The 16,534-nt window shown below is 35.9% G+C and overlaps 1 protein-coding gene across 4 annotated transcripts in view; it reads right to left on the reverse strand.

Annotated features, from left to right (window-relative positions):
* Positions 1-630: 630 nt before the first annotated feature.
* Positions 631-16,534, reverse strand: part of PARN (poly(A)-specific ribonuclease) — a 39,397-nt gene continuing 23,493 nt past the window's right edge. For all 4 annotated transcript variants that reach the window (XM_063171054.1, XM_063171056.1, XM_063171053.1 and 1 more), the window contains 4 exons: positions 14,356-14,430; positions 8,621-8,810; positions 2,334-2,527; positions 631-779 (listed from right to left, as the gene is read on the reverse strand). In XM_063171054.1, coding sequence (XP_063027124.1) covers positions 727-779; positions 2,334-2,527; positions 8,621-8,810; positions 14,356-14,430 — 512 coding nt within the window. In that variant the 3' untranslated portion in view covers positions 631-726. The remainder of the gene's footprint in view (positions 780-2,333; positions 2,528-8,620; positions 8,811-14,355; positions 14,431-16,534) is intronic.

The raw sequence follows: 16,534 nt of genomic DNA on the forward strand, positions 1-16,534 counted from the left end.
TTTAAACAATAAAGGGCTGGTGCAGTTAGCAGGTTTATCACATTTACCAAAAAACATTTTTTACAGAATCAGGATTTAAAAGTGGGAACAACAGATGTGAAAACAAAGAAAAACTACCTCCCACCAGGAAATTAATGTTGGAGAAACTTTTAAGTTACAGTTTTTTGAAAGGGTAGGTATGTGTAATGCTGGTATTTAGATGAATACCACCTGCACTGGGGGTGAGGGTAGAGAACAGAAATTCAAAAAATGTTCCCAGATAAAGTAGTAGGTAGAAAGCAATAAGTAAAACTGCAGTTCTACCTGTTTCCAGAATGCTGGCAGCATACTGAAGCTGCCTGAAAACAGTTAAATATTAGGAGAGCTGTGGTAACTTCCCAAGCAAAGGAAACAGCCTAGCACAAAATCACAGAGTGCCAGTTCTTGTACAGTTCACAGCCAGCATGCCAAAGGAGGTGACCAAAGGACACTGAGTCTTGCTTCTTAAACCTAACATCAGTTACAACAGCAAGGATTTCACAGGATCAACAACAAGTCACATACTAGGTGATGTACACACGAGTAAAATCGACAGTGATTGTTCAAGAAACAGTTTAAAATAATTAAACTGATTTTCAGGACACATACTGCTTTGTTAACACCACTTTATTTAAATAAAGTATGGCTTCCAAGAGGTGTATTCTCTCAACTGCTTTCAATCAATTCCACTTTTAAGGCAGTTGTTTCCTACCATGTTTCAGGAACCTCAAAAATTCCAGTGGAACTACTTGTGAGGCTTCCTAGAAGACAGAATCATGGAATAAAAATTACATCAAGATTTTTTTTTTGCTGTTGTTCTTTCAGAGGATATTAAGACTTATTTTCCTATAGAGGGAGGCTCTAGATACATTACTGGCAAGTCAATATTTACAAAGAGGAACCAAGAGACTGTTTATGAATAGGTACTTTAAAAAAAAAGGGGGAAAAGTAAAGGTTAATTTTAAGTTTCTTACATAAATGGTAAATAATGTATTTTTAACCCTAGTAATTAGGTAATTTTGGTTTTGCAATTACTGGGATGATAAAGTTAAATACTATTTTCCCAAGTGTACTCGTCATTATTTTTATTTAGGCTGTTAAGACAGTGAAGAATATTTCCATCCCAAATTAACTGAAGAATAAAGATGAATCATTAATACCAATAATACATACTCCCATAAGGCCAAATAAGAGCCTGAATTTTATACTCAGAATTACAGACACTCTTGTCATTTTGCATATGCTTACAGGCCCCAACTGCCCTACTGAACAAAAAGAAGAAAACAATTTCCAAGCACAGCTTTTGAATCAGCTAAGAAAGATTTTACTCTACTAAGTCAGGAGAAAGGATGTCTGGTATACAATACTACTTTCTGGATAAAAGCTGCTAGTGCAGTTATTGAAACAAAGTTTTAATTATGAATATTTGAATATACTTCAATGCAAGCAGTGCTCCAGATGACTAATATGGTATGGTCATCTGGACCAAATTAAAATATGATTTAATTTTTATTATAATCCAATTTCGTCAAGAAATTATTAACAAACATTGAAATAGAATCAACAAGAAATAGATCAATAAAATTAAAATATTTTCATGTTTAAATTCATGTGATCTAAGGATAGTTATTAACTTTTTTTGCACAAGCTGCAGTAACTCACAAAACAGCAAAAATTACAAGGTGAAACATCATCATCTGATTGTAACCTGCCTGCATTTAGTCAGATGTTCAGTTCAAAGTATTTTGGCTAAAAATTACATAGGTATTAAAATCTGAAAACACCCACCTTCACATCAGCCCTAGGTGAAAAGTCTTCAGCCAAATGAAGCCCAATAAAGGTTATGGTTACAAATATCACACAAAACACTGAATGTATTAATGCATACATAATGCATCAAAACAGAGTGCCTTCAATTTTGCTTACAATGCAAAACACATTGACTAACCTTATCTACAAAGTCACATTAAAAAATATTAAAAAAGCTTTATTTTAAGGAAAAGGTAAGCAAAAGTAATAAATCAACTACATTCTGATTCCTTTGGTTGGTGTCAGATTGGGTTTTGGTTGGTTGTGAGTTTTTTGGTTTGGGCTGAGTTCTTTGCTTTTTGATGTTGTTTTGGGTTTGTTTGTTGAGTTTTTTTACCATTTTTATATGATGCAGTCTTCAGTTTCAAGAAGAACTTTGAATGTAATGGAGTAAGTTACTGCTAGAAGCAATGACTTTCAAGAAAAGAATTTCAGTTCTGTTCAGGCCTAGAACATTTCCAAACAGAACAGAAAACCATGTGCATTAACATGGTTCCAGCACTTACCTGCTGGAACTTGCTCTGTCTTGATCTTTTTCAACTTTTTGGCTCTCTTCTTGCCATCTGGAAGGGACTCTGCACAGGAGTCTGTCTGATCCTTTTCTGGATCTTGGCCTTCTCCCTCTTCCATATCATCAGAAACAGTTTCTTCCTCAATAGGACTCATGCTTCTCTTTCCCACTGTACTGGTACCTGTAAAACTGGGAGATAGAAGAAAGATGATTGTGAAAAAGTCAAGAAGACACAGGTACATAAGTACACATTGTTGTACATCTATTAAATGCTTATGAAGGTAGAAGAATAAACTGTCCTGAGTGTACCATGAAATTGCAGTATCTGAAAGATTTGGCCTAACTATAAAATTCCTCAAATTTTCTATCTAATCTGATCTTCTGTAGATCAAGGTATTAATTTCTGTACTACTGATGTCTCAGACTTAGCTGCTATTCTGATGAGATCACTCATGTGAAATGTAATTAAATCAGTTCTCTATCCCTGCACAGTTTTACATTTTATTCTCATAGTTATGCAAGCCCTTTAAAGCACTGTCAACAGACAGCAAATCATGCACAACTGAAGCCTCAAAACCACATCTTGAAATTGAAGGAGTCTACATGCTCACTTCACCTCTCTGCTGGAACTACAGGTAGTTTTAAAAGCATTTATATATAAAGGTAGAGGAAAATATCAAGCTCCACATATAAAATTTAAATCTGGCTTTCAAGTGCAGAGCCCTGTTATTCATGGGACCAGTAAAATAAAGAGCACAAGAAATTGCACACTCATTTCATTAGCAGCATTTGAATGAAGTCTGACTAACAGAGTATAAAGATAACTCAGAGCTCCACTCCATTCAGCACACACTGAAATAACCTTGTGTAGGCTTTTGTTCCACTGCAATGCTATTGTTAAATTTCCTTAAAAGACAACTGACAATATTAAAATCAAATTAGCATGAATATAAAACAGAATGAGGTAGCAAAGGGGCTAATTAAAAAACAGTTCCCATTATGAACTTCTATGTATGTAAACACCAGCCACTTAAATGTCTAATATAATGCTTTTAGAACAACCAATTTTAAAAAGGGTAGTTTTAGATTTATGAACTTTTATTTTTAATTAGAACTACACAACATGGCTGTATGCATCTAAGCCATATTCTATTCTGTGAGTTAAATAAATATTAATACCAAGTTATAAAACAAAGCTTTACAAGGTATTTTTTTTCTTTTTAATCAACAGCAGTGAATTGCAGTGTTTCAGTAAGGTTTCAGCTAAAGGAAGAACTGTTAAATTTTGCAGTATACTTTTGGCTTTGAAATGGAATTTTTTCAGCTGAACATTTTGCAACTTAAAACAGAGACTGTCTGGGATGTCCAAAGGCAATAAACAAAGATGAAACATATGATTACATCTCATGCTCTTATATCCACTTTAGGAGCACAAACACCATTTATTTTGATGAATAGCTGGTTTTTCCTCCAAACATTCACACACAGAAGGCCTTCTTGCATGATTTCTTACAAATCATCATTTTGAGTCATACCATAACCACCACCAATAAAAAGCTGGATAGAACTGTTAATCCTATGTACACACTTCAGGATTGCAAAACAGGCAAAAACTAGGGCTGGAAAGAAAAAAATCTAGGGAAGAAGTAACATTAGGAAATTAAAAACTACTATTTTTTTAAATACAGTTTAGAAAAGCTTGTAAGAATTCTACTTTGGGGAAAGCCATTCTGAAAAATACATTAGGAAGAAAAAACTCAGGAACCATAAATTATGATCCCAGGATTTCTTCAGCACTTGGCTCTCAGAAGGGAACTTGCACTCACTGTAGGAAGAAGATCCCTTCTTGAATGGTCCTATGGCTGAATTTAATTTTTTCCAACATACGACTCCTGTGAAGTTATTGCAAATAAAGAGAAACAAATTCTTGACCTTCAGTGCACATGTAGCTGCGTACCAAAGAACAATATAAAAATTAATTTTAGGCCTTATGGGCCTCCTGCAGATACCTTAGGGGGGGGAAAAAAAGCCCACCACCAAAAAGTGGCAGCACAAAATACAAAATAAACATATTTTATAATGAAGAACCATTGTCTTCCTTTCTCCCAAATACTTTTATTTGCTATTCATTCATTGACTGCATGGCTTCTGGAGGGGAAAGGGTTAATTGTTTTATGTCTTGTTCTTCCTTAACCTTGAATAAGATTTAAGATTACAGCAACATTATTTATGTACCAAGCAGTAAATGAGTATGGTTGCATATACAAGTTAGAGCACTACTCAAAGTTCAGTTTTCTACTTATAACAGTTATTTTGGATGTGTCCACATATCTGCCTCAACTTCTTCATTCAGCTGACAAACAACTGAACAAAGTTAAAGACTGAACACAATAATTGCATTCAGTCATGGCCCAATGCAGACAGACTTCTTTTATGGTCCTTATGACCATTTAGAGACACAGATTTACCCCATCCTCTAACCATGCAACACTCAGGGTTCAAAATACACCTCTACAACAGCTATCCAGGCAATAACTCATTTTATTTTCTAAAGAATATATTATCAGATGTACTAAACAGCAGCAATCCAATTACCACTATGGTAATTAAATTTAAATAATCAGCACATGGAGGGGAGCAAAAAGTAGGAAAACAATTATGATGATGCAGCATTTAACATTTTCTCTTTTGGAAAAGCATGTCTGATTTTTCAAAGAAACACTTCATGACAACAAGGTATTTGTAACTGGCCTGGATGTATGAGGGACCTACAATTTCAAATAAATTTAATTTACACAAAACTAAGTTCTCTTGACACTTGAAACAACATTGAGGGGTGGGAGTAGATACTGATCCATCATAAAAATCAGTCATTTCAGCTGAAGAGCAGGTGAATTCACCAAAAATAACAATACAAGCAGGAACACTATAATAATTTACTTGCAATATTTGTTATCTATACCCTTAATACCTCAGTTTTGCAATTCCTATTCTTTAGGGGGTAAAAAACCACTGTAAACAACCATTTCTGTAATAAACAAAAAGAATCATCATCAATAAACCAAGTAGAAACACTTGCACATTTCAAGAATTAGCTATCTTTGGCAAAATGAAGGCATTCAAGGAAGTGGTGCTACAAACAGCCCCCTGACTTGACAGAAGATGCAGCACTCACAGTTTTAGGCAGAATTGTATTCTTTCCTTGTACTTCATACACTGTCTTTTGGCATTGCCCTTACTCTTCTTTACTCTTTCCAGATGATGATCAGGAGAATAAGTAAGTACAAATAGAGCAGGGCACCTAGTTTTCCATAGAGCAAACCCCATTGACTTTTCCTGCTATGGTTTAACAGTGTTTTGCTAAGGAAAAGCTCTTAAAGCCATGCATGTAACAGTCATGGCAGAGCTGGCAGGCAGTCCTTTGCTAAGCACAACACAGCCAGTTCCATCTGTTTCCTATGTGTGCTCTGAATAGCAACAGATCTGGACAAGGGGATCTTATTTAGTACTTGAAGTTTTGTCAAATGCAACACTTTTTCATCTACTTCTCCATCTAACATTCATAATTAGCCGTATTTCCATTGAAATCAATTTTTATATTTAAGGGTAGTATTAAGTTATATGCAAGGGATACATATTAATTATAAGTTATTTTACCTTGTGACAGCTATTAACACTATTAAACTTTATTTTCTGAAGAGAAATTCCTCTATAATATAGAACTACAGTTTTATCAACAAGACAAGAATTAAAGAACCTTTGTTACATATTTATCAATCTGTCAATTTAAGACAAAAGTTCCTTACAAGAAATACTCAACAACTTCCTTACTGAATGAAAAAGTAACCAGGACACATTGTCATCATGGAGACAAACTGCTATCCTGCAGCTGTGCTCCTTGGCAGAAGCTGATGCAGCAAGCTCATTAAATAATAAATAAATAAAGGATGCAGTAACATGAAGCTATTATAAGGGATCAGCTGCTGGATACATCACAGTGCTGAGTGCTCAGTTAGATACGACTTCAACTAATCTGGACAAATATACATGCACACATACATATTTGTCCTGATTGTTTATATAAACATTGATATTATATTTCATATGAAAACAAATCTATTTATTGTATATAATAAACATATTATTGTATATAATAGATAAAATAGAAATATTTTATATACCTTTAGATAGAAATATTTTTGTATACCTTCTTCTGGAAAATAAAGAGTTCATCTTGAGTGAAATCAAAGATCATGGTTTGCAGTTCCACGTTCTAACTAAACAGGTTATACTTCAGAGGAAGCATTTACAAAATATAAATTGACAAAAGAATTAAATATAACTAGTAAAAAATAAAACTAAGTGAAGAAAAACATGTCAAAAGACCTGCATGAGAGGCAACGTGGGACAGAACCAAATTACTTCATTAATGGAATAATAAGAGAACAAAAAATTATGTAACATCAATTATAAGAGATCTGTCAACAAAATAAAGGCTGCTTTCCAAGGCTATCAAGCTGTTGAACATGTGAAAAGAAAAAGCTACTTCTTGTAGAATTTTACAACACTAGGTGAAGAAAAGGTATTAAAAAATTTCAAGGAGAGTAGGTGCTTAGACAAACAACTCACTGGGGTATGTCAAACTTTTAGGGAAAGAATTTACTGAAAATTTTGTTCAGCAATTTTCCAAATGACACATTTGTGGTGGATCTTAAACTTCTTTGCAAGACAACAGCAAATCAGCTTTCTGCATTTCCTGTTCTTCATGAGCTGCCATCATTACCATCTGCCTGCAGCCTGTGAGGTACCCAAACCCCAGCACTCATTGACAGGAGACACTTCCTCTGGCAGCAACAAAACTAGAACTCAGTGTTTCTTTGCAGCATCTCAAGGTGTAGTAAGTATTTCCAGACTATTTAATAGTCCACCACCTTAGAGCTAAGCCTTAGCCACGTGCAGGCTGGTGCCAGGAGAACCCTTAGAGCTCCTCAGCTCCTCACAGCATGGACACCCCAGGATCCCTGAGTACAACAGTTCCATTAAACTAACTTCATTTGATATGGATTGTATCATCATCCCTCCATATGTTTTTTTGAATCAAACATGTCTGTAACACATTGAGAATTCCCAGCATGACAAAAGCCATGAAGATCTGACAGCTTGCCAAAATACACACCTGCAAAATTATAAGGTCATGAAAAGAACAGAACAATTTTAATGAATTTGTTATTGACAGATTAACATTTACAGGAAGATGTAATGAGAACTAGAACTTAATGTAGCATTCCAAGAAAGATAAAGCAGAAATACCTCAGCACTGGTTTTATGACCACCAAATTTGGTTTGTGTTACCACAGGGCAGGGAGGAAAAGGTGACAAAATCCCCCAAAAACAAACCAAAACATCTGCTTAGAGAAGTGTAACTTAGACACGCCACTCAAACTTATTCTCACACAGAATTCATAGAACTGGTGGGACAGTGCAGGACAAGGGAGGGGGAAGAATGGCAATAACCTGATAAGTTATTTATACAATTATATTAACACTAAAAATCTCTTCACATGCTCAGCTACACAGATGACTGAGAAAGAAGCTGCCTGTTACCATCATATCCAAAACCTGTCATTAATATCAGCAGATAAATATGGATCAAGAAATACACACAGCAACACAGGGAACATACTGTACCAGAACCAAAAGCATCATGTCCTAACTTAATTTTGTCCTTAAATAATGAACTAAAGCCCTTTTCAAGCTTTATACTAAAAGCTTAAAGCCATGCAAGTATCATCATTTGCCATCCTATTTCTGGAGCACAAGGACAACTTCATCAGGACTGCTCTAGAAGAGAATTTATACCATTCTTTGTGGCACTATTATCACCATGGAAAGTCAGCCCAGAACCAACATGGTCTTTAAAAGATGCATGATGACAACTAAGTGTCCACACGACACAAGCCATTCACAAGTGTAATATGATAAAAGAAAATAATTTTGAAATTTTGGTTATAAGAAATTATGCAGCTACATCAAGCTCAGAAGCTGTGATGTGACCTGCCCTCAAGATGCCAGCATTTAAAAGTCTGTCTGATCACATTTATGATGAAATTCCCTCTGTTCCTTTACCTATTGTCTTGTGACAGCTGATGTACCACTGCTGATTTATATGCAAAGAAATACACACAGAAAAAATGTCCTGGATTAGTTAAGAACTACCTGAAAATTGTCAGATTTTGTACAGAAATGCAGTAAGAACACGAGCTGGCAGCACAGACATCTCACCTGTTAACACAGTAGTACCGACTCTGGGAAACGTAAGGTGTGCACTGGGTTTTTAACCTCTTCCTCTCCATCTCCTTCCAACTATCTTCTGTACATTTTCTCTTGGTCTGTTTTTCTTCATGTTTTTTCTCCACATATTCTGCATATGTCTGGATCCTATAACTTTCAGCATACCGGCTGGTGTTTACAGCTATGGAGGAGGAGAATGATATTATATACAAAACACTTAAATGACAGCATGCCCTCTACTGAAATAGCTTATTTGGAAAAGCAGAAGGCTGCAAGCTATTTGTTCTGTTCATAAAACAATTTCTAGTTCCATTGTTAGCAATTAAAAAAACAAAACAAAACAAACCCCAAATGCCATATTCTCTAGAAGTCACAGTGCCTGAACTAGATGCTCAAAGCTCTTCTCAAAGTCAGACTTTGTGCAAAAAGAGTTAAATCTACTTAAGACATTTCTTTTAAATTAGAAACTATCAATTCTTCAGTCGTAACCCTCTTCCAGATTGCTTGTTGGCAAGAAAAGATTTCCTGGATTTTTTCCCTTTTAGTCTCATTACTTAACCCAGCAGGTTTATTTTGCAAGTCTGCCAGGAAAAGACGACATTTGCAAAGCCTTTGCCAAAACTCTGTTTGATTGCTGTGAAACATAAGCTTATTTGAGCTGCATTTTTGGTTGCACAAGATATCCATGGAAGAAGCACTTAACTAACAGCCAGCTGTTCCATCCTTGTATCATTCTAATGTCTGATCTCCCTTTAACCGAAAACCACTTTGAGTTCAAGGTAGAAAGATTTCTGTCAATGCAAAATTAGAAGCACTTTAAAACTAAAGAAAAAAAACTTTCACTGCCTCCACTCAGTAACAATTTAACAACATTCCTTCAAGCCCCAGCATCTTCACAGCTCTCAGCCTTTAGTCTGCAAGCCAAGCTCTGGCCTGACGCCATCCCTGTAACAGATGAATCAGCAAATTAAGCTGACTGTCAACTGGTGTCTTCTGCTGCTTTCAGCCTAGCTCTCTGAAAGAAAGTATTGTAAACCAAGCAGTAAACCAGTTTAAATGTAAACAAAACACAACAACCCCCCCTCCCCAACCTCAGACTGTTTTTTCTGCATATTTTAAAATACTGCAATTGTAGTGGAGACAAAAATCCTGATTTTATTATGTACTTCCAATTTTTTAGAGCCATTTCAGATGCATATCCCACTCTGGGATTCTAGCTGAGCTGTTATAAATACATGTTATTCTGTGCTACCTCTGGTGCAAGCACTAGAGATGGCAAGCTCCAACACCAAATTTCAGAAAGGAGAGGAAGATGGGTGGATGTGTTTTTTCCTCCTCATTCAGGACAGAGCATCCATTCTGTGTATTTGCTGTGTAACAGTGAAACAGGTATCTATAGTACCTGCCATGGTATATGGACGCTGCTGTTGCAACACACATAAGACCAGGCAGGAGCGTTGACTATTTAATTTTAATCCCAAGTACAGACAGCAGTAGTTCTGATTAACAGCCCCATGAGATAGTTGCACTAACCAACAAGTGTCAGACATACCTCCTTTCATCCCTCTTGTATTTGTTTTGAACTGCAAAGTTACAGGATCTGCTTGTAAGAATTAGGACAATATTTATTGCCCCTGAAGTTATGGGGCAGGCATCATGAATGAATTAATAAGGCTCACTGGAGTTTACTGCATGCCAGCCAACATTCCTTGGGGGAAAATTTGTTTAGTTAAACTCAAGCATGTTTTTACTTGCTAAAATCAAGCACAAAGTTACCATGGATCATCTGATACATACTCATTTGTTAAAACACAATAACATTATTTGTTTTGCTACAAGATATGAGCCAAAGTTATGGGTCTGCCATTTAATTCCTTGATAAACTCAGGCCTTTCTCAAGGAAGAAAAACAAATCATTTGAGGCCTAAATATAATTCTAAAACAAATCTGTGCAAGAGTCAGTATTTTTGTACAAAGTCAAGTCTACTTTCTTGAAATAAGGCATGTATTTTACAGCAATCCATTCATATGGCACATACACACACAAATATATGTATATACATATATAGCATATATATTTAATATAAAATGTTACATGCTGAATATTTTGCTTCATCATTGAAAAACTGAAATGAAGCCATATGGAGAAGTCTAAGGAGCCACAGCGATAAAACAATCTTGCATGATCTTGAATTGAAGAGCAGCTCCTCTGATGCTTTTTTGATGGATGCTGTCCATATTGCCAACAAAGCAAATACAGTTAGGTTGTTCTGCACTCCCAAGAGAGGAAATGCACTGCTAGAATGTTCTGTGAATTCTAAAAAACTAAAGAGAAGTTGGGGGGGGGCATTTCTTTATTTCTTTAAATTTCAAGAGATGAGACATATCTTTCTGGGACAAACCTGACCTAGTAACCAACACCATGTGGCTGCACTTCATATTAACTGCAGCCCCAAAGTTTCTATCTCATAGCAGAATAACAGTAACTGCAAACTATTTTAGGAAAAGCATTTCTAAAGGATGGCACCTTCCCTTATTACTAGGGAAGACATCAAACAGGCTGACTGTCATTGAGTGGTCCAAGAGGAATGTTTACAAAGACACCTTTTTGTCAAGTCCTTGCTTTTATGGAGAGCAACATCCTGACAGATGGCCACTGATAATATTAAGCCTCTTAATAAAAAGACAAATATGTTGGTGAACCATGTAGGTAAAAGAAAAGCCACAATATATAAATAAAATAAACACACAGAGCTCTACAGATTAAGGCTGCAATGCTAAACACTTAAGCTTATGAAATACTTCAGTAAAATGTCACCTGTGAAGCCTTTAAGAGACCTCTGTATGGATGCTGCATTCACCTTATCTGACCATGCTCTCCTTAAACATGGGAGCACTGCCTCAGCCACAGCAACAGTGTGCAATTAGGAGTAGCTAAGGAGGCATTTTGTTTTACTCTCAATACTCACCATATGGTTCCACAGCCTTATTTACTGACTACTAGGGCTATTCATGCCACATGTAACAATCCAGAAGTTTGCCATGATGACAAAAGTGCACATGCATAGTCCAGTATTTCAAAGTAAAACTCAGGAGTGGAAGCAGCAGGGCTGTGTGCCTATTTTATCAACAGAAAGCAGAAGACTCAACATCCCAAATCAGAGGGCATCTTTTAAATTAACCTAAATAGAATTCAATTGTCCCCTACACAACATTCAGGGCAGAGCTCTTCCACAGCAAATGTACAAACTTACTCCCAGAGAAGCCATAAATCCTAAAGAAACATACATGATGATGTAACCATGGACACTGCCAAGGTGTAAGCAGAATTCAACTATATTTTGTTAAATATTAGTGAAATTTTCAATGTAACATGAATGGCCCCTTTTGTTAACCTATATACAGTTTTCAGTCTTTCAAGCATACCTGGACAATTTCTGCTGCAAGGCATTAAAATGTTAACACATGTGGCTAATTAGCTGACCAGAGTATCTCAAGTATACTTGATAAGAGCAACTATCTGCAGGCTGTACCCAAACTGATAACACCAATTTGTACATGGTGCTGCCCATCCCTTTGTTCTCCTCTCCTGTATCAGCTTAAGATAGAAGGTGCCTATACAGATTCTAAACAGCAGCTCAAAATCATAAATCTCTTCAAGATATAAGCATGGAAGTACACCCACAGCAACATCTTGCCTTGTATTCATATTGTTTCACAGTCCTCCAAGGCTTTTTACAAAGTCCAGAAGATGCAGACATTTATAGGAACAAGTTAAAAACCAGGTCACATTACAGTTATTCCTAGGTTCTTCACTTAAGCATATCTCACTAAATCACAAGTACAAACAGTGACTTTTATAACCAAAACAATTCATTAAAGAATTTAAGATAGGGAATAGAATAACAGAATTGATTTTAAAATGCATTTATTACAGAAAAAAAAAACCAAAAAAAACCACCAAAAAAACAAAAAAACCAAAAAACAAACAAAAAAAAAAAAAAAAAAAACACCAACGAAATACCAAGAATTTTAAGCAATTTTACAGTACAAATCACACAATTTTTGGTAATTTAGGTTACTTTAATTTATCAGCTTGGTTGACTCACTGCTTTCAGTATATGAATATCTACTAACCTGATTTCATGAAAATCTATGAAAGACTATAATCACCTGTGCTTTCAAACAAATAACATTTCCCAGCATGTAGGCCACAGAACAAGCCTCTTGCTTGTCAAAGCACAAAAAAAGACACAGAGCAGTGCCAGAAAGATTCAATTTCAATAATTCAGTTCTTTCCAAAGTATGTACTTACTATAACCAAAACACAACAAAAAAACCAAAAGCAAACCTAAGAACAAAAACTACAAAAAGTAGTGGTGACAATGTATATGCCAAGCATTTAGACAATGGATAAGTGCCTGAGGAGCAGTGGGGAATTTACTGCAGCAGCATCTAGGAAAGCTTTAATTGACATAATTCTTTATCTGGAACTTCTCATTAGAAGTTATTTCATTCTTATATCTACATATGGATGAAGAAACAATGGCTCTTGCTGCTATGGAGCAATTGCTACAAGGAGGCTGCTGGTGAGCCCTCAATATCCTCTGCACAGCTATGAGTGTATGAGGAAGTATGAACAACACTCCCAGGATGTTCATAAGGAATTACAGAGATGCACTGATTGCACATCCAGGCCCTGAAAGCTTCTTTAGTTGAGCATAGTAAGGACAGATGAGGTAAACTCAGTGGGGTTTTCTAATCTGTTTTATATCTTTTTTTAATAGTAAGAATTCTGTCTGAAAAGCTCTTAAGTGCAACAAAATTTTAGCCAGAAAATCAGAAGAGTTACATATACTGCTGCTCTCACTGGTCCCACAGCATTTGATGCAAGCATTTCAGTAAATGGGGGTTACATTACCCAACATATCCCAAATGATCATCTATAATGGCCTTAAATTCAGGCCATTGTTCCCTGAAGTAAGGTTATGGGTCAGAACTCAAATAAATGCCCAAAACAACTAGAGAAACCACTAAGAGCTTCTGGATTCAACTAAAGTAAATAAAAAATCTTTAAAAAACTCCACCCCAAAGCCACCTCCAAAACAACATAAAATCCCCAAACCACAAACAAACCCAACCTAAAACCCAACACACCAAGAAGACTGTTTTCCCACATAACTAACAGCAATATTTTCAAATGTTCAAATAAAAATTTACAAACTTATGTCTGGAGAGACTGCACATTGTTCCTACACAGACTGTAGGCATATTAACAGTCCAGGCTCTTTGGACACTCTTACTTTGCATGTGCTCTACAATAGCACCAAAAGGCTTCTCACTGCATTTATTCCTTGTAAATGTAAACCAAACCAAATGTGCATCAGTCCAAAGGGTACTTGGAGGTGAAAACCACAAAAGTCTTTGACAGTTATACCCTGTGCAAAGTAACAGTAAATAGCCTCAATAAATACAGCCCCAAGTGAAGAAACCAGCACTATTCTACATACAGGTTTAGGTACTGGAGGGTCATGGAATGAAACACAAAACTCTCAAGCAAGTCCAGTTTGGGCTTGTCTTTGCTGCCACACATGTGCTGCTGTATGGAAGTCCAATTCCTCCAAGCAAGTCAGTGGTTTTGCTATTAGAATCACAGACCCTGCTGGCTCAGAGCATTTTGCAGGAGCCAGTTAAAGTCTTAAGGCTGAAGTAAACCCAACACTCACCTATTTGTACTTGCTCTGGCTGGCTCAGTGAGACAAATGCTGATGTATCGTCAATCCACGAAACCTGAATGTTACCTAGAAAAGCAAAAGAAATTTTTAAGATTACTTTTAATTTAGACTTAGTCACACACTTTTATCTGGTATGACATGACATAAAAAAGAAAAGTAGGAGTAACTGCACTTGAGAAGGCTTTTGTCCACGGTACAGGTGTGTAGTTCATACCCAGTTGCACAAGGGCCTGGAACTGCCCAGAAAGTCAGGGCAGCGTGAGCATCCTGTACATCCCAGACGCTCACATCCTCCCTTCATGTATGAGTCTACAAAATAAACTGAAGTGATTATCTGGGAATTTCAGCCCTTTACTTAAATAAATAACAGCTCTTTGAGTGATGATAAATTCCAGTCGAAAGGGGTAGGTAGAGGATTGATCACACCAAGGGAGAACTCTACTGTTGAGATACTAAATTTTCAAACTTTGATTTGTTTGAATCCCACTATACATAATTTCCTGGATGTGAACTAAAAACTTAATTTGAGTCAATATGAGGACAAATGCACAAAATCTGGACCTCATTTGGAAGCTGTTACAATGGAACAGTGACTGGAAATAAGTCCCCCTATTCATCAAGCAGTTAGTGCATTTTCTATGTGAATGGCTTAAAATGTCACATTAGCACTAAAAGAGCTCATAATCAAGCAAAAGCAGAGGAAAGGATTCCCATTCCAGACACAAGGTCTTATTATAGTCTGAAATCCATTTACATCTCCTGTGCTTACCTCTCCTGTCCTTATCTAAGTGCTTTACTGTTAGTACAATTCAGATATTGAAAACTGGTGTCATTTTTTTCACGTAGACTAGAAAATCAAGTTATATATAATGTTACAACAACATTTAACCTTCAGACATTACAAGGTTAAAAACAACGATGCAAAATGGCTAAAATACATTTATTCTCAGTTGTTTAATCTATTGAAATCTAATTTAGTCTATGGGTTACAAGGTTATAGAAATCTCTTCTGAAATCCAGCCAGATTATAAACAGATTTTCTAATTATAAAAAAATAAAAGCCTAGATAGATTTCATTTGCCTGTTATACATTTGAGTAGCCAGCTATTTAGGAGTTTAAGTTATAATAATTTTGATCATTGCCAAAACCATAATTAATTCAGTATGGTTTCTGACATCTCCCTGTACTGAAGGGCTAAGGTTGCTATTAAGATGAGCCTACACCATGAAGTTAGAATTTCTTTAAACATATTTTAGGGCACATAAATTCAATTTCTAATAATTTTGCCTTTGAAGAACACAGAACTCTGCTGCCTATGGCTAAGTCTCTTTGGTGTAGGGAGAACATCCTTTTGGCAGGACATTAACATTTCCCAACACAAGCAAGGCCTGAGCTGTGATTGCAGCTCAGAACTGCAGTGCAATCTAGCAGGACCCCGACATGGAGTTTCCTTTAAAGGACAGAAATTACTGTACAAATTCATATTGCTCTATATGCATTGCTAAGTCTTTGCTCTAAAATTATTTGTGTATAAAGTTCTCCAATTTTGTATTACTAATTACAAAATTTTCTGAACAATCATTTCAGACATCTGAGACCATATTCTGTTGTAACTCTGGAACACAGAAATGCTGTCCAGATTGTGTCCTCTTCCTATATATACAGTTTATTAATTTCAAACTACCTGAGCAGACTGAAAGAGAGATCAGAAAGAAAAATTCTCCTGAATACCTTGCAGTTGTGCCCTCAGTATAAAATAGGATCAGCAACAGACAAAAAAAAAATTCCTAAAGGAATTCAGCTGTTATTCAGATGGACTTCAGAATCCATATTTTCACTAAGTGCAAAATAAAAATAAATTAATAAAAATCCAACCTATTGGTGGCACATAATTTCAGTATGAGATCCTAATTTATTGTTGCAGAAAGGTTGATGCATTCCATATGACTTTTGACTTTGCATTTTTAGCTAATAAAGGGTTTCAACACCTGCCAACATATCTTGCTTTTATACTCAGATTTATAAATTTTAAATACAGAATTTAAAGAAAGTCAAACATTAAATAGCAGACACTGAGTTCCAATCTGAAGCAAACCACAATAAATGCTCTTATGCAACTCTCCATGCTTAAGAAATGCTCTCTTCAGACTGCCACATTTCATCATTATT

This window comes from Melospiza melodia, chromosome 18, assembly GCF_035770615.1.
Source record: "Melospiza melodia melodia isolate bMelMel2 chromosome 18, bMelMel2.pri, whole genome shotgun sequence".
Lineage (NCBI taxonomy): Eukaryota > Metazoa > Chordata > Aves > Passeriformes > Passerellidae > Melospiza > Melospiza melodia.